Raw genomic sequence first — 27421 nt, 5'->3', positions numbered from 1 at the left:
GGCGTTTTACGTATCTGAAGCATATATCTATAAAACAAAGGTTTTCTGACCTCTTGTATAAACTCAGCAAAACAATAATATATCTATAAATCACCAGCATTCAACTTGGCATAGTTACTGGTGGAATAGTTTTCTTTGTAGCAGATGAGAGTTTATGGGTATATAATTACATTATACTACAGGTTTGGCATTTCTATGAGGTCCTTACTTCATCGAGGTCATCATCACCATCTTCCTCCTCATCCCCATCAAGTCCCTGCTCCTGCTGCCACGCAGCCATCCTCTCTCTCTCCGCATTAACACCCTCATCACCGTCCGAAGACGCCGCACTAAGCGCCGACGCAACACTAGCACTCGACTCGACCCTCATACTCGAATCCATGCGCAACGACCCCTGCACACTAGACTCATTAGAAACCGGGTCAGGCACATCCGCGAATATAAGCGGTGAATGGCGTTTCACTGGACTGTGGAGACGGATGCTGCTTGATAGGGTATGTGCTTGTTGCAGTGGTGTTTGTTGGGTGTTTGGGTCGTCGACGGCTACAAGACTAGGTTTACGTGACGTGGGACGTGATTTCGATATCCCTGATGATGGAGGTATGTCGTCTGATACACTGTTTACTACTAGCATGGGAGCGTTTATTTGTGGACTGGTTGGGAGTGTGTTTGTTGATACCATCATTCGTGGATCTGCTGTTGATGTTGTTGTGTTTGGTATGGGGGTTAATTGGGATGTACTGGTGGTTGTGAAACTCGTCATGGCGTGTAAGGGGCTATGATGTATCCAGCTGTGGCTTGATATTACGGTGGCTGGAAGTGGTGGGACTGGTGGTATTGTTGATGCTGTTGTTGTTGGGCTGGCTGCGATGCTTGTGTTGTTGCTATTGGTGCCGTTGGTGTTGGTTTCGTCATTTTTCTTACGCGGTACACCGTCTGGTGGTGGTAGGACGTGAGACATGGATTTCGTACGTCGACGTAGTGTGGATGTTAGATTCTGGAAAGAACTTGATAGCTTCCTTATCCTGTCTCTGATTTTGCCCTTGGGAATAAAACATTGTTAGTTTATAACGGCTGACATGTGAGCGAATCTTATTGTATTTTTGGCTGCTACTTACCATTATAGTGAAGGCACCACGAACTTCCTCATCTGTGACTACGAATGGAGCACCATAGTTCAATGAGACATCAGTTTCACGCAACCATATAGCTCTTTCGTCTGGAGTCAAATCAGCAGTTGTCCATGGATGTTGCTGCAAACAAGAAGCGTCAGCATTTGAAGATTCGACAGCTGTTTTTTTGGTCAGACTACATACCTTGATTTCTTCCAGCGTAATTCTCGAATCAGGATTCTTGTCCAGTATCCTCAAAAACAAGTCTCGTAGTTGACCATCAATTTGCGCATAGTCTGGAAACTCCAATCTAATAGCAACAAAAAATCAATACGACTTAACAACAGGTCACGTATCATTGAACTACGTACGGCTGCTTAGCAATAACATTAAACAACTCAAACTCTGTGTCAGCAATAAACGGCACCCGTCCAAACACAAAGCAGTACAATGTAACACCCAAAGCCCATATATCAATGGCTTTTCCAATTCTGGGTGCATGACGTTCCACCATTTTAATTTCAGTGCTCGGCGACACTGGTTCTGACCCACCAGCACTATTTGACCACGCCGATTGTGGTATTCTTGCAGGCATGGATGGTTTTATCATTATGGTAGGTGTGGTAGCTGCCGAGTCTCCCGTAGGCGATGATGCTGAATCTGGCTCTTCTTCAGGCATGACGGTGCGTTCAGTTAAAGGTACAGGACGTCCAAACACGTCAGTTGTAGATGCTACTGATATAAACGACATCTGTGCGGGTGGCATGGCTACAGGTGCAAGTAAAACGGTGGTGGGAGATGCTGATGTTGTCGGAGATACTTCTGCAGAATCTATTACTCCTGGTGTCATCGTCGTGTTACTCATAACCTCCGGTGTAGCAGCACTTCCAGGAGTCACAAATCCAGACAAGATACTAGCACTTCTACTAAATCCAGGAGTGATTGATGGAGTTGCAAGTGGTGTAGGGAGTGGTGATGAGAATTCAGGAGTCCAATCGCCATCTTCAGCTACACCCATTAACGCCTGTATCCCTCCATCATGAGGTTGCTCTTCACCTAGTCCAGCTTTGAATTCGGCAAAGAGTCGTTCATCTTCATCTGAAACTCCACATAATTCTGGAGCAAAGAAGGCAGGTGTGCCAGCTGTTTTGGCCAATTCTACTTCCTCTTCACTGCCAGCAGCATCATCGCTTTCGTTTTCGTCTTTAGTTGCCGTATCAGTTCGTTTCCGTTTACGTTCTTTGGTAAATGCGGATACACCAAAGTCAGACATTTTTACCCGATGATCTTCAGTCAGGAGGAGATTGGCTGGTTTAATATCACGATGTACAATTCCTTGATAATGTACTACGGGAAAGGAAATTGAGCGTTTGAGAAAAACCACCAAAGGACCAAAAAATGCAAAGGTAGACGCATTACTCACGGTACTCAACACCACACACGACATCCCTAAATATCCTGCGAACTTCATCAATCGCTATTATGGGACCAGGTGGATCTCGACCATCTGTCCATTTTAATTCACCTCCAGGTAGAAACTCCAACACTAAGACGACAAAAGTTGAGTATTCGAGCCTTGTTTCTCCTTTTTTGCATGATTTCAACATAGTCTCCAAAAACATACCAAGATAGATCTTTTCAGCCGCTGGGTCATCAATGACTTCCAATAATTTCACAACATGAGGATGATCGCACTTTTTCATTATTGCAATCTCACGTTGAATTTTTTCCAAATATGGATTGGTTGGTATTGGCGTTCCACCTCCGTTCTCTGCATTCTGTTGTGATAAACGAGCTGATAGCGACAGCCTGTTTTGAAATCTCTTCTTGCCCCGCTTTTCTACAATCTTGATGGCCTGAAAAGAAAGGTACCAATATGTCAGACAAGATACAGAAAAGGACAAGGGAAAGTAGCAATCCAACAATGTGCTCACCACTTCTTCATTGGTCTCGATATCAACACAATACTTGACTTTACCATAAACACCTCGTCCCAACTCTCTAATAACCATATACTTGTTGATCATCTTATTACCAGTCGTGGGATCCAACTCCTTGGCCAAGATATTGGTTTCCTTGACTTCACCACTAATTGACGGCCTCCTAGACGGTGGTGCTAATCTATTCGTGCTACCCGATACAGATAGCATCGAATGCATAGACATTAAGGATATCTGCGATGCTGCACGAGACGACGGTGATTGTGGATGTCTACTCGTCTGTCGATTTAAGACCGGTGTCGTACTATCCGTGGTACCAGGTGATGCCGCACTTGTGGGAGTTAGAGTCGGCAAATGAGACGTCAAATCAGTGCCTGATTTTGCTGAAAAGGTCATGAATCGACTACGTTGTTTTGGTTGTACGGGCGTTGTGAGTTTTATATTAGAGTTTGTTGAAGGGAAGGGGGATAATTCTGCTGCAGAGGCTGTAACGCTTGTATTCGACTCTGCATCAAGTATTGTAGGTGGGCGATTCACTAGAAGTTGAGCAGATCCAAATCCACGAGGCAGCGACTCGGTTTGATATGGTGCATCACTAGACGAGCGTTGTCGAGTAGCTGGCCGTGGCGCTATATTTACTCTCAAGCCAGCACCTTTAGGAGTCTGAGATGATAATACTGGCGACTGCTGTTGTATCTGTTCTATAGATTGTGTTGGAGGAGTAGGAGCTGATACAATAGGAACTACAGAGGACTGACTCGTTCCCATTTCCATTTCCATTCCCATACCCATACCCATGCCCACACTGCCCCCATAGGACCGTAGCTGACCAGCAGAGGTTCCCATTCTACTAGATAAGGCGCCGTAAGATACAGCGCGTGAGGCATTGCCAGATTGATCGGAGGTTGGCAGCGAGCCCGATGAGCCCGAATCTACATTCAGTACAAAGGGAACAGCATTTGGAGGTGCTGAACCTTCAAATAATCCAGGTGACTGTATTCCAGGCGATAGTTCACCATACGTATGGGCAATAGTGTTTACGGAAGAAGTGGCAGATATGTTTGTAGAGGCCGATCTGGAGATGGGACTCAGTTCCGAGGTCAATGACTTTCGTGGATCATTATTATAGTCGGTGAATGTGGTGTTTGAGGAGGCGGAAGACGGGAAGAAGGGGCTTGTTGGCGAGACGGATGTTGAAGCTTTATCTTTGCCTCTAACAGCATTTCCTAGTAAGGCTGTAGCGAGACCGACTAGCTTGGAGGGAGAAGGTGACCTAGTCCTCTCAGCTGACTTGTCTCTGCTTGATGGCATCTAGGCGATAATCAAACAATCCAACTGCGTCCAATCGCTATTAAATAGTAAAAGTCGACCACACTAAAGAGGAAGGCAAGGATCTTCTGGTTTAGAGCACAGAAGCACTTGTCGCCATCCTCGTCGTGGATTTAATGATGGATCTTGCAGATTTCGGCTCTTCAGTCAATTTTGTGGAGGAGGTTTTCTGACTTGTTACCAATCGCACTCAGGTGTCTGTATTCTCCGTGTTCTTGAACTTGGACGCATGCCGGGATCTTATTTCATATGTCGACACACGTTATTAAAGTCATATCGCTGTGCTTGGCTCTAATGGATGCAACATTCAACATTTGAACTCAACCGTGCTGGTTGTTTTGGACACGAGCATCAACCTGCATAAGGACGCGATTTTCCGTACGGATTCCAAGCATCTCAATTCTTATAGGCGTGGAATTACCATTTTCAATATCTATCATAATTCCTGGATTTCTTTGGTCTTGGACAATGAATGTGTTTCCTCCTCAGACTCATCGCCATCCAAAGCTTTTGAGTTCGAGATCCACGACATGAAGATTCTCGCTCAGGGTGGAATTTCGCTTTATCCCACTCCTGTAAATCTCCAATTTGTAGATCTACCTTCGTGGGCACTCAAGGATCTCCTCACAACAACTTTTAAACCACAACGACAACAAGCATCTTCGACATCTGAACAATAAACAACAACGCCGTCTTTTCGAATCTCTGAAAACCAAGGCGTCATCAGCAAATCAGTAAAGAACAGACACAACCATGGTGGCATTGACAGAAACATCATTGAGCCTACTCGGATTTCTCTACTTCTTGGTAAGTTGTGCTTGCACGCAATTGCTTCTCTGAGTACAGAGCTGTATTTGCGATGACGAAACACGACAATACTCTGTTGGTTCGATCTGGACTCGATTACCAACTGTTCTATTGCACACCTAGGGTACAGCAAACGCCCAAAAGATTCTGTGGGAAGGCAGAGTCAACCAGACGGCTGTTCAAGCTGATTTTGGTAAGCCGCACCTCCTTCTATACTACCAACCTTGATTCTCATACACCACACTTTTCTTACTTCAGATAACGGAAACACGGCGTACAACCCCAAATTTGTACTTGGAGCAAATGAAACGTGGAAGGGCGTCTTGAAATTGGATGCCATCAACGCTCAAGCCTTGTTTGATCGTCCCAAAGATCAATCATTGGGCATTGTTATTAATGACAAGTCCATCTTTGCTCCTGGAAATCCTCCGAATCGTCAGGTTGGGTTCCGACGTGCTGAACTCATTCCAAATGGAGTCAAAAAGATTTTTTCCGGTGTCACCACATACCACTTTAGTGTCATGTAACTAACTTTGTACTGTGTCGATCGCAGTTTAATGGTCTTGAAAACTCAAGGTTGTTCTCTTTCGAATGTAGGCCTGATCCAACTCGCCCACTGAACTACACTCATCAGTACCAAATGCTTTTCCTTGAAACCAGTGGTTGGTACATCGTGATGCTTGCATGACCCAAGAACAAGTTTAACCGAAACTCAATTCTTCTACTTCCAATAGAGGGCAAACACATTTTTGGCTTTCAGTCTGGTGGAACAGACGGTCAAAACCTTACTTTGATGAGCAGTTCTGTTGAGGGTTACGATAAACTCAAGCCTTTGTACAGCGCACCTTTCACAGCTAACGTATGGCAAAACTGGGCTTTGACTATTGATTGGACCAAAGCAACTCTGGTAGGTTGTTTGCAGATGAATGTTTTACAGTTATTGACTCAACTGATTTTATCGTTTCGAATCAAACACAGACGGCTTACTTCTCAACTGGCAAAACACCACTTGCCAAAGTGGTTGACACTAGGCCAAACGCTGTGATCCAAAACGTGTCAAATATCGACAACTTCCATCTCGGTTACATTAAGGTTGGTATGGGTGCAACGGATCCTTTCAAAGGAATTCAGCCAACTGGAATCTCAGAGGGTATAATATGCAACTTTCTTTGGGTTTTGCTTGTTGTGTGAGTGGTCTAATTTTGATATTTATTGCAATTTTTAGGTGTGGTTTTCTCCAGTGCTTTCGTCGAAGACTCTACTGGTGGACTCATCACGTTGAGCCCCAACAACGGGACAACAAAGACAGCAAATCCTTTGTGTGGATGAAGCTGATCGCCTGTGTTCTTTTCGTTCTGTGTGTTGTTTGTTGTCCGGGTTTAACAATAGAGGTCTCTTCAACGCCCAACATCTAACCTGCGTGTGCCTTTCCGAGCAAGAGGTTGAATTCTTTGCAAACGACAGCCTGCAAGGCGTCCTTTATTCAGAAAAACAAAAATGTCTGGATGTAGCTACAAGAACGAGAAGATTGTTGGGTGTAGCTGCAGGAAAAACGTTGAGAGCAGCTACACGTACTCCCTCGAACAACAACAAATTTTGTTTCTCACATTCAAGTCCAATTTCTTTGAAGGAAATTTGCCAATTAGAACAGTGTGACTGACGTACAAACCGATATCTTCATCCAACTACTTGTACCTAAGTAGATTACTTTACTCACACATTATGGTCGCTCTCAAAGAAACGACAATGTCCCTGTTTCGGATTTTTCTTGTTTTGGTAAGCACTTGATACACTTTGATTTGCATTGCATATATCGTAGACCAGTTTTCACTGCATGAACGCTATGGAAGTTTGCATGGATAAACTAACTCTCTGCACACTAAAGGCAACAACATCTGCTCAAAAAATACTTTGGGAGGGAAGGGTGAAGCAAACCGTGACCCAAAAAGACTTTGGTAGTTAGAAACGTTATCGTCTTACCAAAAATCAAAAATCGTTTTTCAAGCCCAACGGTTTTCCCTCCTTTTAGACGACGGGAAAACGTCTTACAACGCCAAATACTCACTTGGCCAAAACTTGACATGGTCTGCAGTCCTTAAACTGGACGCAGTCAAGACCAAAGCCTTGTTTGATCGTCCCATAGACCAATCTTTGGGCGTTACACTCAGTGACAAGTCTATATTTCTTGCTGGAACAACTCCTCAGGCTGGATTCCGACGTGCTGAACTTCTTCCCAAGTTTCCTGACGGAATAGAAAATATCTTTTCTGGTGTTACGACGTATCACTTCAGTGTTATGTTAGTTTACTGTTCTTGAGCTACGTTTTTCTATTGATTTCGGAACTCAAGTCTATCCTCTTCTTTTGATTTAGGCCTGATCCCACTCGTCCTTACAACTACACTCATGGATACCAAGGTCTCTTTATTGAGACTAAGGGTGTGTGCCTGTGAACCACTCGTTGATGGTGATTCGGTTGAATGCTCAAAGTTTGTAGCTCGTTTCAGAATCCTCAGCTCAAACGACCTTTCGCAACAATAATATAGATGGTACCCACGTCTTTGGACTCCATTTTGGTGCAGAATACGGTCAAATGCTCACATTGATGCCTAGCTCTGTTGCGGGATACGATAAGTGGAAGCCTCTACACCAGGCTAAACTCACTGCCAACGAATGGCAAAATTGGGCAGTTACTATTGACTGGACCAAAGCCACTTTGGTAAGATGTATATTCGAATCTGAATACACGTGTTTGTTCCAATGCTTCAAAACAAACTGTAGACTGCATATTTCTCAACTGGAACTAAACCGCTTGTCAAAGTGGTTGACACTACGCCAAACGCGGTCGCAAATATTTCTGTTATCGAAAATTTCCATTTGGGTTTCCTCAAAGCTGGATATAATTCTACCGATGGGTTCAAGGGTGTCCAACCCTTCGGAATCAACGAAGGTACGTTTTTTAGCACTTCAACTTGCCTTCATTTGGTGCTAGAATCCGCTTTCATAAGTTTCTGACACTGTCATTTATTTGAACTTTAGGAACTATTTTCTCAGGTGCTTTTGTTGAAGATTCTTCTGGTGGAGTCGTGACTTTAAGTCCAAACGGCACAGCAAAGGCAGCAAATTCAACGTGTTTGTGAGATGCTTGATTGTTACTTTTATACCATTACTGTGTGTTTACCTCTGTGTGAGCTATTGCCAAGAAAATATATACGTTCCCGAAATTCAGTCTAAATGGCAGTTTTAAATCATCAAATCCAAGCTACTTGTGACATGCTTGATTTCTTTTACTCATTACTATGTGTTCGCTTACAAAGACATGATGGCAAGTACCGGTATTCAGCGATTGAGGTATTCGTTGGGAAAATTGGACGATTGGATTCTCCACCTCAATTTGGAGATGGTTGAATGTTCTACTACTGAAGCAGATTTTCGAGTTGGAGCTGTTGGATTTTCTACACCTGGGAGTAGATTTTGCCAAAATTCGCGAACCAATCCAACAGAGCCCTTCCAACTTTCCCAAACCAAACGTTTCCGAAGCCAGATAATACATCCAGATCTTTGTGCTGTTACCAAGTACACGGCTAGCCATCAGAATCTTGGACAATCGGACACGAACAAGAGCAAACACGAAGTAGTAGCTGTTACAACCATGTTGATCCATAAGGTCTTATTAGGAGCTCTATTGATTGCCGTAAGCCCCTGCTCGTACCATATATCATATCCCAAGTCCCAACTTACACTCCTCACTCTGACAGACCACAACAGCCCAAAAAATTGTATTCGAAGGTCGCCTGAACGGCACAACATCGTCAGCGTCCATTGATAGTGGAGCAACACCCTACAACCCAAACTATGTTTTGGGACAAGGACTCAAATGGGCTGATATTCTGAAACTCGGCACAGTCAAGACCCCAGCTCTCTTTGATCGCCCGAATGATCAATCCCTGGGAATCACGATTAACGACAAGAGTATTTTCGCACGTGGTACTCCACCAAACCCACAGACTGGGTTTAGACGTGCGGAATTGGTACCGAATGGAATCAAGACTATCTTTACAGGTGTTATGACTTATCATTTCAGTGTCATGTGAGTTGCGGCACAATATTTTGAATTCTTCGCAACTGGGGATTTGCCTCACACACTTTTCTGCTAGGGCTGATGCTACGCGTCCACTCAACTACACGCACTCATACCAACTGTTGTTTCTCGAAACCACTGGTAACGTGTTTTATTCAACAGTTCAACGACGATCTCCATAACAGAATCATGGTTTATTGAATCAAATTCGCCCTTTTCTTAGATGGCACACACGTCTTTGGCTTCCAAATCGGTGGAATAGATGGGAAATCGCTCACACTCATGAGCTCTTCCGTCGAGGCCTACGACAAGCTCAAGCCCCTGTATAATGCACCATTGACTACCACATGGCAGAACTGGGCCATCACTGTTGACTGGACCAAGGCTACTTTGGTAAGCAACAATGCGAAATTTCCTTGGACAAGTCATCAAACCCAGAATCCAAACTGTTTACAATTCCATCACCGCATAGACTGCATACTTCTCAGCTGGTGCCGCACCACTCACGAAAGTCGTAGACACCAGGCCAAACGCCGTCACGCCGAATGCTACAGTTATTGATAACCTTCACATTGGGTTCATTAAGGCTGGGATGGGTGCAACGAATCCACACAACGGTACTCAGCCAACTGGTATCAATGAAGGTGAGGAATAGCGACAGTTTTGATTCCTGTCACCAGATTCGACTGTGCGAAACAATCCACTAAACATTATCCGCGTGTTTGTTATAGGATTGGTCTTTTCCAGTGTCTTTGTTGAAGACTCTGCTGGTGGTGCAGTGACATTGTCACCTGGTAAAACTGCTGTTGGTGCTGGTGGAGCAGCTGCAGGTGCCCAAGCGACCGGCGCAAAGATTCAAGGAGCTAAAACGACCAAACTTCCAAAGGATGCTGCCAAGATTACTCCTAACGCCAAGCAAGCAAATGCAAAGGCTGCTGTTCCAAAAGCATCGCCAAAGTAAAATAGATTTAGTGGTTTGGAGGGATGTTTTCACCCACCTCTGTGTCAAGTTCTTTGTTGTATTTGCGAATAGAATTTTCATTTTTGCCATATGCCTCAGACGCGTTTGCGAGAGTATTTTGATCAGAAACGCGTCGCTGAGTGCCCTTGGTCCGGTTCACAACACCCCAAAAGGGGCTCAATTCCTTCAAATCTCGAAAAACAAGGTTTGCTAACGAGTTCTGTAAATACAGCAGGTCCCCGACAAAGAAAACACATCCAAACTCAGTAAAGTTTTTGTTTCAATTGACTTTCCTCCTTCTCTACGAACTTACACCTCTCTCTCAATCAGTAAAACACGATTGTTGACAACCCCATTCCAAATCAAATAATGATATCAGACGTTACCCTCATGACCTCAGTCAATATACTGGGAGCATGTATATTTATACTCATCATCGCATACCATTACCTGGAAGTCAATACGAAAGGAGTCAGGAGCTGAACATGGCGACATCAAAGCACATACATTACATATTCCCGAATCCCCACTTGGAAGAGTAGACAACACCCTTCATAACATCTCACAGTATATATATCTAAACTATTATCTTTGCCCGCTTGTAAACCTTGCATCTTCCAAACATTATAAACGACTCTATGTTCCTTGCAATGGATGTTTTACAGGATTATGAATTTACTCTAGTATGGTTTGAATTTGCGAGTGTTTTTGAGTGCAGTAATACGTTCCTTGTCTTGCTCGAATTTCTTTCGTAGCTCGGTTAGCTCTAGTGAAATAAAAAAAAATTCAGTGTCACAATCACTCTATTGCAAACACATCTCTGCTTCTCAACCACCACACCCCAAACACCAAAACAACAACCCACAAAACTTACGATTCATCTTCTTCTCCTTTATCTGGAACCTATAGAAATCAAGCAACTCTCTCTTCTTTGGCTTCAGATTCTTGACCTCCTCAGCCTTTGCAGCCGTAACAGTAGCCCCAGACCCATCAGTAGCTGTTTTACGTTTCGAGGCACGAGTTACGGTTATAAATCCATCTGCGTCGGGGACGTTACGTTTGTTTCTGGCTGCTTCACGAGCATCTTTTTCGGCTTGTTCGAATATTGCTAGCTCGTGGGTGACGCGGGATAAGAGGTCCGGAAGTGGTGGGTATAGGATGGATTGTTCTGCTTGCCATTCTATTGCGAAAAAGGAGAGTGTGAGTACGTGATTATCGTTGTACAAGCAAAAAAAGGACATGAAATCAACCGATCAGCGTTTGTACTGCACTTACTCGGTATACCCAGCAACTCATTACTGTCCTCTTCATCACTATCAGCATTAGTATCAGCACTAACCCATATCCTAGCCTGCCCAGCCTTCAATTCCAAAGCACAATCGACCCCATCCTCGTCCTCAAACACCACATGAGCCGTCCTAGCCAAAGAATTCCCTCCACTCTTCTCACGATGAAAGAATACATCCTGTACACTCCCACACCCCTTGAACAGAGTCTCAAAATGCAGCTTTGTAGCATCAATTGGCACATTAGCAACAAACAGAGTCCGATTTACAGGCCATTCTTCGTCATTACTAGGTTTAGGATTGCTATTATTATTGGCTTTACGAGTCTCGTGCCTCTTTAGGAACAGATGGTGGGTTACAGGTATGGGGTTGATGGTGCTTGGAAGGTGGTGGTTTGTGATTGGGATTTGTTTTGTTGATGTGAGTAGTGGTGGCATTTGGATTGTGAGGACTTTGAAGGATGCGAATGACGATATAGTGGTGCTGCTCGTATCGGTGTTTGTAGTTGGTTTTGTTGGATTTTGGGGTTCGACGTTCGCAGCGACAGGTTCATCATCTTCTTCCTGGTCCCACCATGGCTTCTCTGCTGGTTTAGCAGCTGCCTGATTCCTCTTTCTCTTGGCCATCTTGTGTGAAGCGATTGCTATTGTTCAGCTTGATCTATGTTTTCCTGGCTTTTTGCAAAAAAAAAATCACAGCAGTTCGAGAGTGAATGACTGACAACTCTGAGCAAAATGTATCGGTACATATCACGTTAGAAATTACACGTAGTATTATCGGAGGCCCTCCAGAAAACGTGTATGGAGGGGACGATCGGATTTGAGAAATTTGCAGAGCAATCCAAGCCCTGCTGTCATGAATGAAGCACATCTGAGCATCTGTTTCTTCATCCATATGCGTATAATAATCATAAAAGTTCCATTCCCTCCCAAAATTTGCCTGCTCTTTTACCAGCTGCTGTTGATCAAGCGTTGGCGTCAACCTTCAAACTACCAGAACGACAACACACAACCATAATATATCGAATTGTAGCACCGTCATCAGCTGTATTTACTGTCTCGCAAGCCAGATCTACACGTGTCTCCTCCCAAACTACTCGTACTCTCTTGTCTTGTCAATCACCAAAACAATTCATTAATTCTTGATCAATTCCCACATACAACGACCACCAACTTATACCACCAAACAATGGCAGCTACCATAGCATCCCAACAGCGCCAACTGCAAAGCAAACCACCGATGCCAGCAAAAGTAGACTCGGCAATAGGTCTACCATTCACATCACACACACGATTAAGCGACAAGGAAAAGGTACCGTAGATCTGGAACCGCATTACATTCAAGTGGTTTCAAACATATACTAACCCCACTTGACTCTTTCATTCAGAGTGAAATGGACGCTGTCTCGGTAGACTCGCTATTTGCATTATTCGCTGCAATCACTGCAAAGGATTATTCAGAGGCATTGAGAATATGTAAACAGGGTAATGTATTTGTGTTGACAAGTGGAATTTTCAATCAGTATTGATGCGTGTTTCTTTCTAGTGGTGTCTGAAAACAAGTCAAATCCACTGTTTGACGACTATTTGAAAGTATTGACGAGTAGGGCTGAGATGGAGGATCAAATCAAGGATATACCGTCAGATCAACAGGATGATGAAGAGTCGGACGAGGAATCCGAGGAAGAGTCAGAAGACGAGGAGGAGGAGGAAGGCGATGACGAGTAATTTCTCGCTAACGCCAACACACACACATTGTAGTTCCTAAGTCATATAAATCGTTTTTGCACGTCTGCCTACATAATACATCTCAAAAAAAACTACTGTACAACTCATTGTGCGCAAACAACCTTCCACCACGTGGATTTATCACACACGGTAGTCCTTCTGTTTCGTAACCTATGATCTCGTATCTCGCAGTTGTCGTATTCTCCTCGTTTTTAGATCTAGATCCTATCAGACTCAAATCCTGTCTTCAATTAACGAGTACAACAACTCGATTTCATCCTTCCAGACTTCCCCCGAATCGTCTCCTTCGTTCGGAGGCGTTTCGAGCACCATCGGGATGTTGTTCAGTCGATCATCATTCATCAGACAACGGAATGATTGTATTCCCATCTTGCCTGATCCAATGTTGTCGTGTCGATCTGTCTTGTTGCCCAAGATATCTTGGCAGTCATTGATATGAATACCTGTCATGCAGTTAAAGTATATAAATGTTAGCTTTTTTGCAAGTGTGGACATGTACCATACAATCATTCTTTCTAATCCAATATTGTCATGTCGACTACCTTTGAGATACTTGAACCCAACGGTTGTTTCAAAGGCCTTCATGGTCTTCTCATAGCCGGCAGAACTGGAGATATCAAATCCGGCAGCCCACAAATGACAAGTGTCTAGACATACTCCAATTCGTGACTTGTCAGTGACTCCATCAATCATAGCCTATGTTTGAAAAATAATTTTAGCCACTGGGTAATGACCTGCAGATTCAAAACAGCTTCCAACGATGAGGTCCTACCTTGAGTTGCTCAAAAGTTCTCCCAAGTACAGCACCTGCTCCAGCCATGTTCTCAATAACAAGAGTGACACCCTTCGTTTCCTTCAAGGCACGATTGAGACATCCGACCAAATGTGCAATGCTCTCTTGTTCAGTACATTTGCCTGTAGAGCTGCCAGGACTGCGGAAATGGTAAAAAACGGGTGTTTAGCTGTTTGGTGAGAGAATCATAACCATCCATCGATGTATGTACTTACTGGAAGTTGTATCTCGCTATACCCAACTCTTCACATCTCTTCAAGTCTTCGACAAAGCACTTGTATGACTTTTCACGCATCTCTTCGACTGGACTACACATATTCATCAAGTAGATACCATGTGGCAAGATATGTTCTTTTGGGTCATAACCGGCCTTAACACAAGCTTCTTTGAATTCTTTGACATTCTTCAATGGTGGAGATTCCCATTTGCGCTGATTCTTGAGAAACAAGGCGACGGCGGTTCCACTGTGAACAAAAGACGTTATCAGCACAACTCGAATTGCACATTTAACGACGTTTCTACACATACCCAATATGAACGGAATTGGCAATAGCATTCTCAATACCACCAGCCATCGACACATGAGCACCAACATATTTTCCAGTCTTTTTGGCTCGTTCCCAATACTTTGCCATGGCAGCACCAGAATCGACTACAGCGTCTTTACCCTTCTTGAGAGAAAAGACGCGATTGGCCTTCTTTGCTGTAGATGTTGATGAAGCAGCAGGCTTTCGTTTACTAGTCTTCTTTTTAGTACCGCTATCTTCATCGTGATCATGATCATGTTCATCATCCTCATCTTCTTCACTATCATCCAGTTCTACTACATCTTGCATTTTAACATCGTCTTCGGTTTTTTTACTTCGCGCTCGTTTGGTTGGCGTTCGTTTGGGTGACTTTGGTTCATCGTCATCTTCGTCGTCTTCTACTAGATCATCAAAGAGGTTTTTAGACGCAGATGATTTAGCAGCCCGAGCATGTCGTACACTACGCAAAAACATAACAAGTAAGATGTCGTGTATGAGCTTGTTACAAGCGAAGTCAAGATTCAAAAATTCGACAGAAAGTCTCTGTTCAGACTGTGATTCAAGACGAACAGGAGACTTGACCATACCGCTTAGTGTCTGGCACGGCCTCCTGCACCTCCTCATCACTATCAGCAGCTTTGCCACGTTTAGGTCGTTTGGGTGACTTGACTTCTTCCTGATCGACTTCATCGTCATCCTCTTCAGCCTTAACAGCCTTTCGTGGGGCTCTCTTTGGGCTACCTTCTACATCATGACCATTACTGCTCGCGTTGTTGTTTTCTGATGATGGTACTGCCTTCTTGGGCCTTCCACGACCCTTCTTTACAGCAACAGAAGATATGACATTGTTCACAGCCGGGGGCAAGTCTTCACAATCAGGTGGGTTGACCTGTCGGTCCTCCTCAATGATGCCAACAGATGTTGATGTTGAATCTTCTCCGCTGATTTCTATAGCCATTTGATTAAAGTGAACGTGCTCTGCAGCAGCAGGTGGGTTTGACTTTGGCATGATATTGGATGCTAATGTCGATTTGTATGTGCGTGGTGTTTGGTATCGACTTTGCACGTTGAGGATTGATGAATGGGGATGGGCAGTGCGAGTGAGATTTAATGGCCGTGAAGATGCTATAGATAGTATACGCCGTCTACAAATAGAAAGAGCCAAGGTTCCTATTTGAGTCAGTGTGAAGTGTGGTTTCGCAGTCACTTTGTTTGAGTCATGAGCAGTAAATGAACAAAGGAGATTTGTCAAGCACACCTGGAGGTGATTTATGATACCATTACGTGTATTGACATATTGACACGTAGTTAGGCCTTCAACAATGCGAAACGATGGGTCCTTGAATATGAAATTGAGTCGAGTCGATTATTTTGATGCGAAGCGAGTACGTGTCATTTATACAATACCTTGACACCTTGCCATTGCCACACCCTACAGGAAGATGCATTTCAGATACTGATCCTCCACTTTCTCCTTTTCGCATAGAGATACATCTCACAATTCCCCATAACTTTCGCTCTTTGCATTCATATTTCTTGGCTAACCAAACAACAACCAGCATATCACATAGATAGATTAGGACTCCCACCGCATCCACTCCAACTCCACATATCCATAAATGACTCTATCAAATCCATCCAGCCAGCAATCTGGCACGAACGTCGACCAAACAACGTCTCAATCTCAAACACCAACTCCTGTATCTGCACGAGCTCCTCCCAACACGCCCATGGGACTGGCATCGTCTCCTGTATCTGCCACAAGAAGCCATAGCTCATCCATCACTAGCAGGAGCTCGCCCATCACGAGGCAGGTTGCTTCATTCAATGATGCTGAAGAGGAGGACGAAGACGAGGACGACGAGGGTGAATGGGAGGAAGATGAAGAAGATAACGATGAAGTCGACGAGGCATCAAATAATAACAATAATAATAACACAAGAACACATATACACACACACCAACCCCACCTCGAACTCCAACCAAACGGCCTTCCACGTCCACCACCACTAACAGCCTTCCGCAACATGCCTGGTCTCGTAATCCTACACTACTTTATCCTCCCATTTTGTCAAGGTGCCATGTATGGGTTGGGTGAAACTACTGCTAGATTCTGGATGCGTAGATGGTTTGGAGATATGGTCGCTCCTTCTGTGAGCTCGAATGCGCTGGTTAAGAAGGCGTTGATATCTAATAGGGATATGGTCGTGGTCACGTCGCCAAATGAAGAAGATGTTTGGGAACGTGTTGTGGAGTCGATATTTGGGGGACGTAGTCCTGTCAAAAGAAGAAGTAGGGTAGTTGATACGGTAATATCGGAAACTGTGGTTGGAAGTCTGGCTATAGGTTCATCTGCTGGAACCTGGGGGCGTAGGGTGTACATACCTCGATAGAAAAACAAGCTCTGTAAACAAATAACAGCGCATGTGCTTCTTTTGCATATAATAACACAGCATTTCAACCGAAATTGTACATGTATTGTTTTGAGAGTTCTTGAGTGACACTTTGGCAACGTTGAGGAATGTTTGATTACATGATAACGAGAGAGAAGCGTGTTGTCTGCACGAATAGGTTTTTACAACAAATAGTTTTGGAAGCGTATTCCTTGAGGGTGGTAATATAAATATGAGGCCACAGAGATATAAAGAAGAACCCAGTCAACCCCCAACAACCACCAAAACCCAGATCACAATATTTTTAAAATGCCTTTTTCTAATTCTTAGCACTGCTACCACTAGTAGATCGTCCCTGCACCACAAACTGTGTCGACACACGCTGATCAATTCCTCCATATTTGGTCTGAGGAGTAGCAGTATTGACCGACGCTTGTGGTTGTTGGGTGACCATATTTACTTGTGGCTGTTGTTCACCACTACGCAAGTTATATCGTGCACCAGCATTTGTTGTTGTGGTGGTTGAAGCAGACATGGTATACTTGTTTGTGGTTGTGGTTTGGGCTCCATACAACGACGAGGCGGAGCTAGTGGTTGAGTTTGTGGCGTACATACTGGATACGATTGACGATACGGAAGAGGCAAAACCTGATCTGGTGGTGGATTGGGTTTGTTTGTAGTCGAGGCTGCTTGTCTAATGGTTTGAGAAAAGCAATTGTTAGAAAACAAGCACGCCAGTTACGAATGGGCTTTTTTTGTTCACACACAGCAAAACTTACTCTGGTAGTAGGAGCAGACACATCGCCAGCAGCGTCAGCTTGTCCACCATTCACACCGGGCTTTCTGGGCTGCAAAGGTACAGCCATAACCTCAGAATGTCCAACACGAGCCATATTCTGTTGTTGCTGTTGACTGGCTTCACCATCACGAGCATCCAAATACATTTCATCTCCCATATCGGATTCATCATCGCTGTCGAGACTCATTGGTGTTGACACAGTGTTGCTGCCGTATAATTGAGACTCCATATAATCTTGTGATTGTTTGGGAGGGAGTGGAACCATGACGTTGGCCAAGACTGGCGGTATGGGGAATCGACGCATAGTGTAAAAGTTGGGGGTTCGGAGTAATGAAACGGATTGTGGAAGACGGGTTGATGGTGTCATTTTGAATAGTTTGGGCTGTAGACTAAAGATGGCAGGAAAAAAACTGTCAGTCGAGCTCGATTGATAGACGCAATACTCATACGATTCTCAAAGCTTTTCGTACCTTTGTAAAAAGTTCTGTTGTGGTCCTACAACGGAGCCTGGTCTCATCACACGGAGATATCCGATGACTTCGGAAGTAGTGAACCTGTAGTGTTTCATCAAATACGCAGCAATGAGAGTTCCTGTTCTGCCCAGACCTGCTTTGCAGTGAATTGCGATTGCACCTGAATGAAAGATGATTGGGAATATGTTAATTGAATTTCTCAATCATTTATGAGGGGGACGAAAAAAAAGGCGCAAACCAATCCGAGGGGGTACATGTGCCGTGTGTGAGACTCTCAACCTCAGACAAACCGACAAACATACTAAGGCAACCTATTCATCAAACCCTTACCTTGTCGTTGCTCACACAACTCCAAGAATCTCTTCAAGATATGATCAGGAGGAGTAGTTCCATCAGGGAAATACAACTCGACATGCTCAACACCAGCATCCACAAATATCTTTCGTTCATAAATCTTGTTATTCAATCTCACAAGCGACGTGACCTTGTTCTCCTTCAAGTATCGAACCAAATCATCAATCTTGAAGGCAGAGTACAATCTCTTTTTGCCGTTAGCTCCAAGTACTTGCGAGGCCATAGCCATAGCTTGTTGTTGCTGCAGCTGGAAGTCAGATGGAGCAGGCATATATGCGCTTCGTGCAACGATACCGGCAACAGCAGCTGGGAAACCGTTTGCAAGCATTCCAGAGTATGTGGCGGCAGGTCCGACGTTGCTTTTACTTGCTGCACCTGGTGTGCCCGGTGCGTATGCGCCAGGGAGTACAGGGTCATCGTGAGGAGAAGCCAATGCACAGAACTTGTCACAAATCCAGTTCATGTCTCCGTTTTCTACTTTTTCGTAGAATTCGTATGCGTCGAGATCGAGTGCATCTAAATCCAACAAGCCGACATTTAGTGCCTTGTAGAGGCCTCGTAGACAGTCAAGAACTGTGATGTGGTATGTTGCTGCTCCGTATCCTGCGTCTCGGTATGGCAGGAAGGGAGGGTTTATGTTTTGGAAGGGTCGGAATGCTTCATCGGGGGATTGACGATGTACAATCAACTATTGTGTATGAAGTATGTTTGTGGGTTAATGGTAGTGTAGAAATAGAGAGCTAATATTCAAAGGCATGACCCGTCTTTTGGTACCACTTCATACCATATAACAACACATCAAAAACGCAGCATTTGCACGCTTGTCACTGTCCATGCTGGTATAAAGACACATCTTTTTGTTGCAGGTAGCAGGATTCTAAGCAAAGGAATAATGTTTGTTAATCCCTCAGTTTCATCCACCAACAGAAAAAGGTATTCATGATCATAACATACGGTGAATTTTTCATTAACCAAATCACAAAATCGAATAACATGAGACAGATTGTTTGGACCAAAGTCCGAGTAGAAGGCAATGTAGACCAGAGTTTCATCAATAGAGAAATAGTGAATGGAAGGATGCTGTGACGGGGTTTGCGAGACCGAGGTAAAGTACAGTTTGTCTAATTGATGAAGGTGCTCCGGTTAGTGACGACGCGTCAAGGCAGCATAATGACATTCAAGGCATACCTTTAATGATTTCTCTAGCGTTGCTTAGTGCATCGGGACCAGGCAAGACGTGGCTGATGAGGGGAGTCGTTACGTATGGCATATGGACGATGGATGATTATATAAATAGACTAACGGTCAAACGATATGATCCTTTATAGAGAATGGATATAAATAGGTATCGGTGTTCTATTCTTTGTTTGGTGTGGTTGGTTTCCTTCGTTGCGTCCAAAATCGATCAAAATGCAAAATGACTTGAATAGCTATGATGAGGTTCTACAGTGGCAAGGAGAATCTAGAGCGATGGATCTAATGAGTTGGTATCTATGTCGACTAAAATGCACGATATCCGAATCCAAGGAAGTAGAGAAATGTCTCCTGTTGTTACGTCGTCAAGGTATATTGGGTCCGAATTAGTTTCAAGGAAGTCGCAGTCGAAGTTGGCGAAGTAAATTTGCGTCTTCATGACGTACGTACTCCAAAGCTCAGACTCAGTAGGCCTTGCTTGCTGGAATGTCTGTTGTGCTCCCTGCAGCCGTGGAGGTCGTCGTTTGTTTTTAATAACTGGAATTTGTGGGGAATTCACGTGAAGAGAGACACACTTGTTGCCTGAAGTTCAACCCTAGATCTATGGATTTAATGTCAGTTTGAGGACTTTGTAGTCTCCTTTACATCTCGACTAGGGGTCGAAAACACGTCGCTGCCGTGAAGTTGTGATGTCATTCAGCGAATGCGATGTTGTAAAAACAAAAAAATTACTAATCGTTGGACTATGTTGCTATAGAAAGGCAGGCCCTCGCTTTTGATGGACGTATGAAAGTAAAAGTTACCGTCAACACAAGGTTGATTTCAAAAACGCGTGGAATCAAAGGGAAACGAGATATTCTGGAGATAGGAGTTTTAAGTATGGTCCCTTCCTACATTAACACGATTTCAGCTACACTTTGGCCACTTTGGCACGTCGCTCCTCATCGAGTCATCCCTTCAATCGAACTCGCAACGGAAGAACAAGGAGACATAAAAGACTTATAAGACCTCCAGAAAATTACAACCATGTCTGATCCAGCTTCAACAGGAAATGTAAGACCTCCCTTACTTTGACACCAACTTGTCATCAGTCTTGCTGGCCTTTGTGCTTGTGAAATTGGTGGAATTGGAAATTTGTTTAGCGCGAGTCAAACAGAGGGAGGAAGTGTTTGGACGCCGTTAAATGTAGACTATATTGTTGGAATTCTGTAGTACTGCGGAAACTAGTCCCTTTGGATAGACAGTAGAACGGATTCCACAAAGACATTTGTCACATGCTGAAAACAACACAATCTCGGGTACTAACGCCCACACATATGTTTTCAAATTAGGCTGCCTTTGTTCAGGCTGCTGCTGACGCCAAAGTTATGACATACAAACCAAACAATGACGAATTATTGGAATTATATGGTCTTTTCAAACAATCCATTTTTGGAGACAACGAAACTGGTAGGTGCTATTGATGGTGGCATTTTCCTAATTAGTATATATAGCTAACAGCATCCATACTTCTTATAGCCAAACCTGGTTCGTACCATATCCGTTGACTTGACTTCCATGTCACTTCGTGGCCGCTTTACTCAAACTATGAAACTCGCTTTTGAAAATAGGCATGTTTGATCTACAAGGAAAAGCAAAATGGGACGCATATACGAAGTGCAAGGGTAGGTTACAGCGCACTTATGTTTGAATAATTGCTGCCGGGTGGAAGGACTGTTGCCAACTATCATTTCTCAATTTACTAGGTATGTCAAAGGAAGCTGCCCAAGCCCAATACATCGTTGTTGTCACCAAACTTCGATCCAAACAACCCTGAAAATGCAGTAGAAATTTATGTCACGTACTTCTCAAATATAGTAAGATATTGTGGTGATCTAAAAATTCAGATCCTTCCAGAGTTTCGCGTCTGCTGACTCCTAGTATAAAAACTACTTGCTCGACCCTCGTCGCTCAAGACTACGTGACCGCCATCAAGGAATAAAAACATCGGACTCTGGCGTGTGTCACCCGCAAAGTTCCATTTCGTGCTCGTGAGGCGATGATGTGGTCGTGCTTCGACAGAGAGCCTGACGTTTCAAAGTCTTCAGTGAGTAGCAGCCGAAAACGCCCTCTAGGTCTTATAATTTCGTCTATCGATGAAAGCAAAGAGAATCCATCAGGCTCAGCGAACCGTATAGTGGTCGCTTTGATTTACAGGTTTTTCCCAATGGAGTTTCCTTCTATTGAGAATGATTCTAATTGGAAAAGTCTGCTTTTAGAGGTGACGAAAGCCTTGTTCTTGACGGGGGATCTGTAGGAACTGTGACAATTCTCTTGAGCTCTCTCAGAGCGAAATTTCGAGTACAGGAACTCTCTTTTAAAGCTGATGAAGAATTTCGGATTATCGAGGAGGCACAGGTCGTGTGCCCATGTCTGTCTCCGGCGTTTGAGGCAAGTTATCCTCGAAAGCGTCCAAGACTGCAACAGCGTTTTGACGAGGCTGCTCAATTCCAGGAAACCGATGCATGCATGAGAGCTCTGGATTTTGCCTGTGAACGTAAAAAGACTGTTGTTCCTATTATTTTGAGCAAGGTTGAAGACCTCCATGACAGTCGTCTCCGCATTGCTGGTTTGCTATACAGCGACATTCGAGTTTCCGATGATATGCCATGGGCCAAACGAATGGCTGATCTATCATCTCAAATCGATCACAAGTATTTCAGGCGCAAAGAAATAGAGGACGTTAACAATCGAACTCCTGGAGCCAAAAGGGAAACATGCCAGATCATGTTTAGTTATTGCTGGAGCCAACAACCCATGGTTAGGGAGATCAAGGATAGATTACGAAACTCATTAGCAGAGAGCCCAAACCCTGGACTGCAGAACATTAAAATCTGGTTTGATGAAGAGCAAATGTGTGATAATATTTTTGATCATATGGCCGAAGCTGTGGATAATGCTAAAATGGTGATAGCGTGGTTATCAAAAGCATACGAAGTAGGTTGAATCAATTCATTCCCGTACTCCCTTTTGCTCACCAGTGCAAAAATAAATTACAGGAGTCTGCCAATTGCCGCAGAGAGCTACAGTATGCTGCTACGAATAAAAAGACCCTATTGCCTGTTCGCATTGAGCAAGAAACGACTCGGGTGGCTAGCTTAATTCTCGGTGGATGCACGTGTCTAGAAATTTTCGAAGCCGCCCTTGTCGATGAGTGTGTAGACGACATAATCAACTTGATCAACTTTAATCTATTGGGCCAACCCCTACAACCTCTTCATACTACTTACACGTTAAATGATAAGATCATGGAGCTGGATACACGACAACGAGAACTTCACCAGCTTTTCAAGCCGTCTGACCAAATAGAGAGAGAAATTCAAAAGTCTGCGGCAATTCGATCTCCTAATAGTAGGCGGTTGCTTTTGGAGAGATTGAAGAAGTGGGCTAATGATGATGGTGGCAACTTTCTGTGGTTGCGAGGTGATAAAGGTTCAGGGAAAAGTGTCATTGCTTGCTCTGCCACTACATACTTGACACAACACGATGTACATGTCATCGCATTCCCATGTCGGTATAACCAGGAAGATTTGAGTGACGCCAATTCGTTGATTATATCTTTAGCCTTCCAACTATGTAAGTTTCTTTCTGCTGTGTGTTGACCGTCTAAACACTGAATTCTGTCCCGGTGTTAGCCATCTTGAATGAAAAGTATGCAGAGCTGTTGCTCAAAAGAATGGATGATATAGAATGGCAAAAGTGGGGTATTCGAACATTGTTTGAACAATTCCTCCTTGATCCCTTAAACGAGCTCTCAGCTCATCAACGAAGACTGGTAATCATTATAGATGCTCTAGATGAATGTGGTGTGCCAGGATCATTAGGACGTAAAGAGATTCTGGGCTGTTTAGCAAATGCATCGTTCCCAGTTTGGGTAAAATTCATAATCACTAGCCGACGTGATAAAGATCTACTAGCTGCTCTAGATACCCGATTTACTACCGCTCTACCACTCCAAGACCCAAAACCCGTCTCTGCCAGTCTTGATTTCTTCATTGACCTTGGGCTAGACACAAATTTGGACGATATTCGGGAGTTTGCCCGTATTGAGCTGAACAAGATCAGATTGCGAGGATTCAACAGGGCTAAAGAGACTGAGAATATTATAGAAAAGTGTAACGGATCATTTCTTTTGGCATCACTGATGTGTGATAGCCTCTGCCAGTGTATATCTTTAGAAGAGATCTCTGTAGCAAGGGAATCTTTTGCCATTGATGGCAGTGAAGCAGCTGGCGCGGATTTTCAGGAAAGTTTGTTCTTTCTGAGAGTCTTGACTGGAGCTTTGGGCCAAGATAAGCGATGGGGAACCACTTGGCTCTCCTCCTTCAAAGGGATTGTTGGTGCTATCGTGGCCTTACGTAGTGCTCTTCCAGTATCGACCTTGGCAGCACTGCTAGCTGGTGGCGATTCATCTAATACAGCAGAGAAAGGCTTCGAAATACGCTCCGTTTTAGCACGGTTTTCTTCTCTCTTTGATCTGGTTGGTGATAATGTCTCAATTAGCCACAAATCTTTGAACGACTTTTTAACCAACGCTCAGCGTTGCACCGATACTCGATTCTTTATAAATCCGAAGGAAAACCATGCCTTTTTGGGACGCCAGTGTCTTGAAATCTTGAACCACGAACTCGCTTTCAATATGGCAGGAATGGACACATACGGTGTTCCATTACATAACGATATACCTGACTTCCGACATCGTGTGAATACAGCCGTATCGGGTGCCTTATCATACGCTAGTGTTCATTTTATTAGTCATTTGCTCTCTGCTACAATGGATTATGATGAAATAAAAGCTATAAGGTCACTCATTCAGTCATTCTGTGAGTCAAAACTACTCTTTTGGGTTGAAGTCTTGTCATTAGTCGGTCGTTTAGATGTGGCTATGACTGAACCTGCCAGTATACAGTTTTCGGTCTCAGAGCAAAGTCGGCAGTTGCTTTTGGATATCAGCAGGCTTGTTTCCTACTTTAAAACACCCATAGAAGTATCCGCTCTGCACATCTACCGGTCAGCATGGAGATTTTGTCCTCGTGATACCTCTCTATATATAGCATACAACAAATTCGAGCTTCTGACTGGTCCTAAATATGTACGTGGTCTTGAGACAGTGTGGGGTGCTTCATTGCAAGTGTTGAAGGGTCATACGGAAACGGTATACACTTTGGCCATTTCGCCTGATGGCAAGACTATCGCTTCAGGATCTCTTGACAAAACAATTCGGATTTGGACAGCATTGACTGGTAAGGAGCGTTGAACAAAATTCCTTGAAACCACAGCTATCTGACTGTTGGATCTCATTGTATTAAATAGGCAAGGAGGAAGCTGTCCTCAAAGGACACGATGGTCCTGTTTCCATTGTCGCGTTTTCTCCCAACGGGCTGTTTCTAGCATCTGGTTCTCACGATTGCTCGATGCGGATATGGAATACCTCTAATTGTGAGCTGATTGAGTTAATCGAAAATGACAGCCCGAGCGCTAATACTTCGTGTCGTAGGGACGACCGCCCAAATCATCAATGGCCACGAGAAGCAAGTTTGGGCACTTTGCTTTTCTCCAGATTCACGGATGCTCGCTTCTGGAGCATTTGATTGTACAGTTCGCGTGTGGTCACTTGAAAACAACGCAGGTAAAGTGCGATTCGTTGCTATTCGATTTTTTCTAACATGACTTTGGTTCGTAGATCAACAGATGCACATATTTCACCACGATGATTTTGTTACGGAAGTCAAGTTTTCCCCAGACCAAGCAACACTTGCATCAGCCAGCTACGATAAAACAGTAAAATTGTGGGACCTAGAGTCTGGTATGTACTGATTAGTCTTCCACTTTCGTATGAAACACCAACAATTTCACTTTGCAACAGGGGAATGTCATGTTTTGGAAGGACATACAGATCACGTGTTTTGCTTGTCGATATCTGCTGATGGAAAGCTGCTTGCTTCGGGAGGGCATATGAGAGACAAGCGAGTTTTGATATGGGACTTAATCTCTAGTATGTCCGAAAGTCCACATTCGAATCCCGGAATCTCACAAGTTCTGCACTTAGAACGACTTTTAAGGATCATCGAGGGGCACAGTGCTCCTGTGATGTCTGTCTCGTTTTCATCAGATGGACGCATCCTAGCATCTGGGTCTGACGACAAGTCGATAAGGATTTGGGATACTACTTCTGGTAAAGCATTGAAGCCGGATTTATTGTATTTTCGCGTTTTTAACTGAAGCAATACCACCATTTGTACATCATTTAGGCAAAGAGCTCAGAACTTTAAACGGTCATAATGCACCTGTACGGTCTGTATGCTTTCACCCCGTCAATGATGAGGAGCTAGTGTCGTGTTCTGTCGATAAGTCTATACGAATATGGGATATTGGTCTCGGTAAGACTTGCATCTGAGAACTGGAGCGTGTGGCTCAAGGAGCTCGAACAATTTAGACAACAAGAGGGCAAGTCAGGTTTCATTGGGCCACGATGGAGAAGTGACTTCGATATGCCTTTCGTTTGATTCGTCTCTCCTTGCAACTGGTGGAATCGATACTGTGGTGCGAATCTGGCACCTAGAAACCGGTACGTATTGTGTTCATGATATTTGACTCAAAGTTTGAATTTAAGAACTGACAAGTAGGCGCCGAAAAACATGCACTACGCGGAAATACGGACTCTGTAACATCGTTAGCGTTCTCTACTAACGGATCTATTATCGCCTCTGGCGGGGCAGACAAGTCCATTCGATTGTGGAATCTCGTTTCAGGTATTCCAGGCGTAATCGCTCTCTTGAGTCCAATACTGACACCATCATAGGCGAGCCAGAAGGACGGGTGCTAACAGGCCACCTGAAGTCTGTGTCTTGTCTGGCCTTCTCTCCTGATGGCAGTAAGCTTGTGTCTGGAGGCAAAGACTCTACTGCTCAGATTTGGGACGTAACTACAGGTCAGAAACGATCTGAAAACAGCTTGAATCATAAGCCAATACCACTAAATGGCTCAAAATACTAGGAACTCATATAAGAACTTATGTGCCATTGCATCAAATGTCCATCAAATCTGTCATATTTTTGCCTTACGGAACCAAAGTAGCAGGAGGCTCAAAAGAGGCTTTCGGAGGAGAGGAGTACAAATTTGTGTACATTTGGGATCTAACTTCAGGTATGTGAATGGCAAAATGAACTGAGAAAGATGGTTGACCATCCTTTTTGTTCCTTTTCATAAATTCAGACAGTATTGAGAGTACCGAGATGCGGGAAGGACTTGACGACGCTTCTCAGGTGGTGCTGGCACCGTCACCATTCATGATTGACCAGTTTGGATGGTTTTTGAAGAACGAAACCAAACTGTTTTGGGGACCACCAGAGATCTCGCAAGGAATTTGGTGTGTCTCCAGCGATGGGTCATTTTTTGGAGTTGGGACCTCTCAAGGACGCGTAGTAATCATTGACGCGAGAGACATCCTTCACGGAATCGGTGTATTCCAGTTGAATGCTCAATTGAACGGTTGACCTTGAAATATGACTATTGTCCTTAATTTTAATCTATAATACCAAGATCACCAATCACCATAAGCATAAATCATAAACCACAAAGTTTACTT

At 43.9% G+C, this 27421-nt stretch overlaps 9 protein-coding genes across 9 annotated transcripts; 5 read left to right on the top strand and 4 right to left on the bottom strand.

Moving 5' to 3' along the window:
• Positions 1-193: 193 nt before the first annotated feature.
• Positions 194-4363, bottom strand: SmJEL517_g01468 (uncharacterized protein; the record flags this gene model as incomplete). Its single annotated transcript, XM_031167396.1, has 7 exons — positions 194-1042; positions 1119-1253; positions 1317-1422; positions 1484-2459; positions 2536-2658; positions 2737-2968; positions 3047-4363. The coding sequence occupies 7 exons, from the start codon at positions 4361-4363 to the stop codon at positions 194-196; spliced, it is 3738 nt and encodes a 1245-aa protein (XP_031026571.1).
• A 771-nt stretch (positions 4364-5134) lies between these two features.
• On the top strand, positions 5135-8325 carry SmJEL517_g01467 (uncharacterized protein; the record flags this gene model as incomplete). The annotated part of the gene is made up of 12 exons (XM_031167395.1): positions 5135-5188; positions 5312-5381; positions 5447-5711; positions 5786-5850; positions 5923-6095; positions 6167-6338; positions 6414-6452; positions 7218-7485; positions 7560-7624; positions 7693-7904; positions 7967-8135; positions 8225-8325. The coding sequence occupies 12 exons, from the start codon at positions 5135-5137 to the stop codon at positions 8323-8325; spliced, it is 1653 nt and encodes a 550-aa protein (XP_031026564.1).
• Positions 8326-8837: 512 nt separating this feature from the next.
• On the top strand, positions 8838-10227 carry SmJEL517_g01466 (uncharacterized protein; the record flags this gene model as incomplete). Its single annotated transcript, XM_031167394.1, has 6 exons — positions 8838-8879; positions 8944-9275; positions 9343-9407; positions 9490-9659; positions 9739-9910; positions 9998-10227. 6 exons carry the CDS (start codon positions 8838-8840, stop codon positions 10225-10227), a joined length of 1011 nt encoding a protein of 336 aa, XP_031026563.1.
• Positions 10228-10907: 680 nt separating this feature from the next.
• Positions 10908-12139, bottom strand: SmJEL517_g01465 (uncharacterized protein; the record flags this gene model as incomplete). Its single annotated transcript, XM_031167393.1, has 3 exons — positions 10908-10993; positions 11102-11407; positions 11503-12139. 3 exons carry the CDS (start codon positions 12137-12139, stop codon positions 10908-10910), a joined length of 1029 nt encoding a protein of 342 aa, XP_031026566.1.
• Positions 12140-13474: 1335 nt separating this feature from the next.
• On the bottom strand, positions 13475-15590 carry SmJEL517_g01464 (uncharacterized protein; the record flags this gene model as incomplete). The annotated part of the gene is made up of 6 exons (XM_031167392.1): positions 13475-13704; positions 13804-13957; positions 14034-14193; positions 14270-14518; positions 14583-15041; positions 15169-15590. 6 exons carry the CDS (start codon positions 15588-15590, stop codon positions 13475-13477), a joined length of 1674 nt encoding a protein of 557 aa, XP_031026565.1.
• A 610-nt stretch (positions 15591-16200) lies between these two features.
• SmJEL517_g01463 (uncharacterized protein) lies at positions 16201-16974 on the top strand (the record flags this gene model as incomplete). Its single annotated transcript, XM_031167391.1, has 1 exon — positions 16201-16974. The coding sequence occupies one exon, from the start codon at positions 16201-16203 to the stop codon at positions 16972-16974; it is 774 nt and encodes a 257-aa protein (XP_031026568.1).
• Positions 16975-17293: 319 nt separating this feature from the next.
• Positions 17294-19870, bottom strand: SmJEL517_g01462 (uncharacterized protein; the record flags this gene model as incomplete). The annotated part of the gene is made up of 7 exons (XM_031167390.1): positions 17294-17668; positions 17754-18162; positions 18244-18406; positions 18577-19288; positions 19385-19477; positions 19555-19721; positions 19789-19870. 7 exons carry the CDS (start codon positions 19868-19870, stop codon positions 17294-17296), a joined length of 2001 nt encoding a protein of 666 aa, XP_031026567.1.
• Positions 19871-20820: 950 nt separating this feature from the next.
• On the top strand, positions 20821-21610 carry SmJEL517_g01461 (uncharacterized protein; the record flags this gene model as incomplete). The annotated part of the gene is made up of 5 exons (XM_031167389.1): positions 20821-20847; positions 21126-21243; positions 21313-21321; positions 21405-21458; positions 21540-21610. The coding sequence occupies 5 exons, from the start codon at positions 20821-20823 to the stop codon at positions 21608-21610; spliced, it is 279 nt and encodes a 92-aa protein (XP_031026570.1).
• Positions 21611-22302: 692 nt separating this feature from the next.
• SmJEL517_g01460 (uncharacterized protein) lies at positions 22303-27329 on the top strand (the record flags this gene model as incomplete). Its single annotated transcript, XM_031167388.1, has 14 exons — positions 22303-22770; positions 22833-23409; positions 23469-25076; positions 25147-25272; positions 25331-25462; positions 25517-25639; positions 25700-25828; positions 25883-26008; positions 26085-26213; positions 26270-26401; positions 26460-26585; positions 26636-26764; positions 26830-26979; positions 27049-27329. The coding sequence occupies 14 exons, from the start codon at positions 22303-22305 to the stop codon at positions 27327-27329; spliced, it is 4236 nt and encodes a 1411-aa protein (XP_031026569.1).
• Between the last annotated feature and the right edge of the window lie 92 nt (positions 27330-27421).

Source organism: Synchytrium microbalum, assembly GCF_006535985.1.
Source record: "Synchytrium microbalum strain JEL517 chromosome Unknown SmJEL517_scf0005, whole genome shotgun sequence".
Taxonomy (NCBI): domain Eukaryota; kingdom Fungi; phylum Chytridiomycota; class Chytridiomycetes; order Synchytriales; family Synchytriaceae; genus Synchytrium; species Synchytrium microbalum.
Note: the sequence above shows the minus strand (reverse complement) of the source record. Positions and strands in the feature narration are given on the sequence as shown.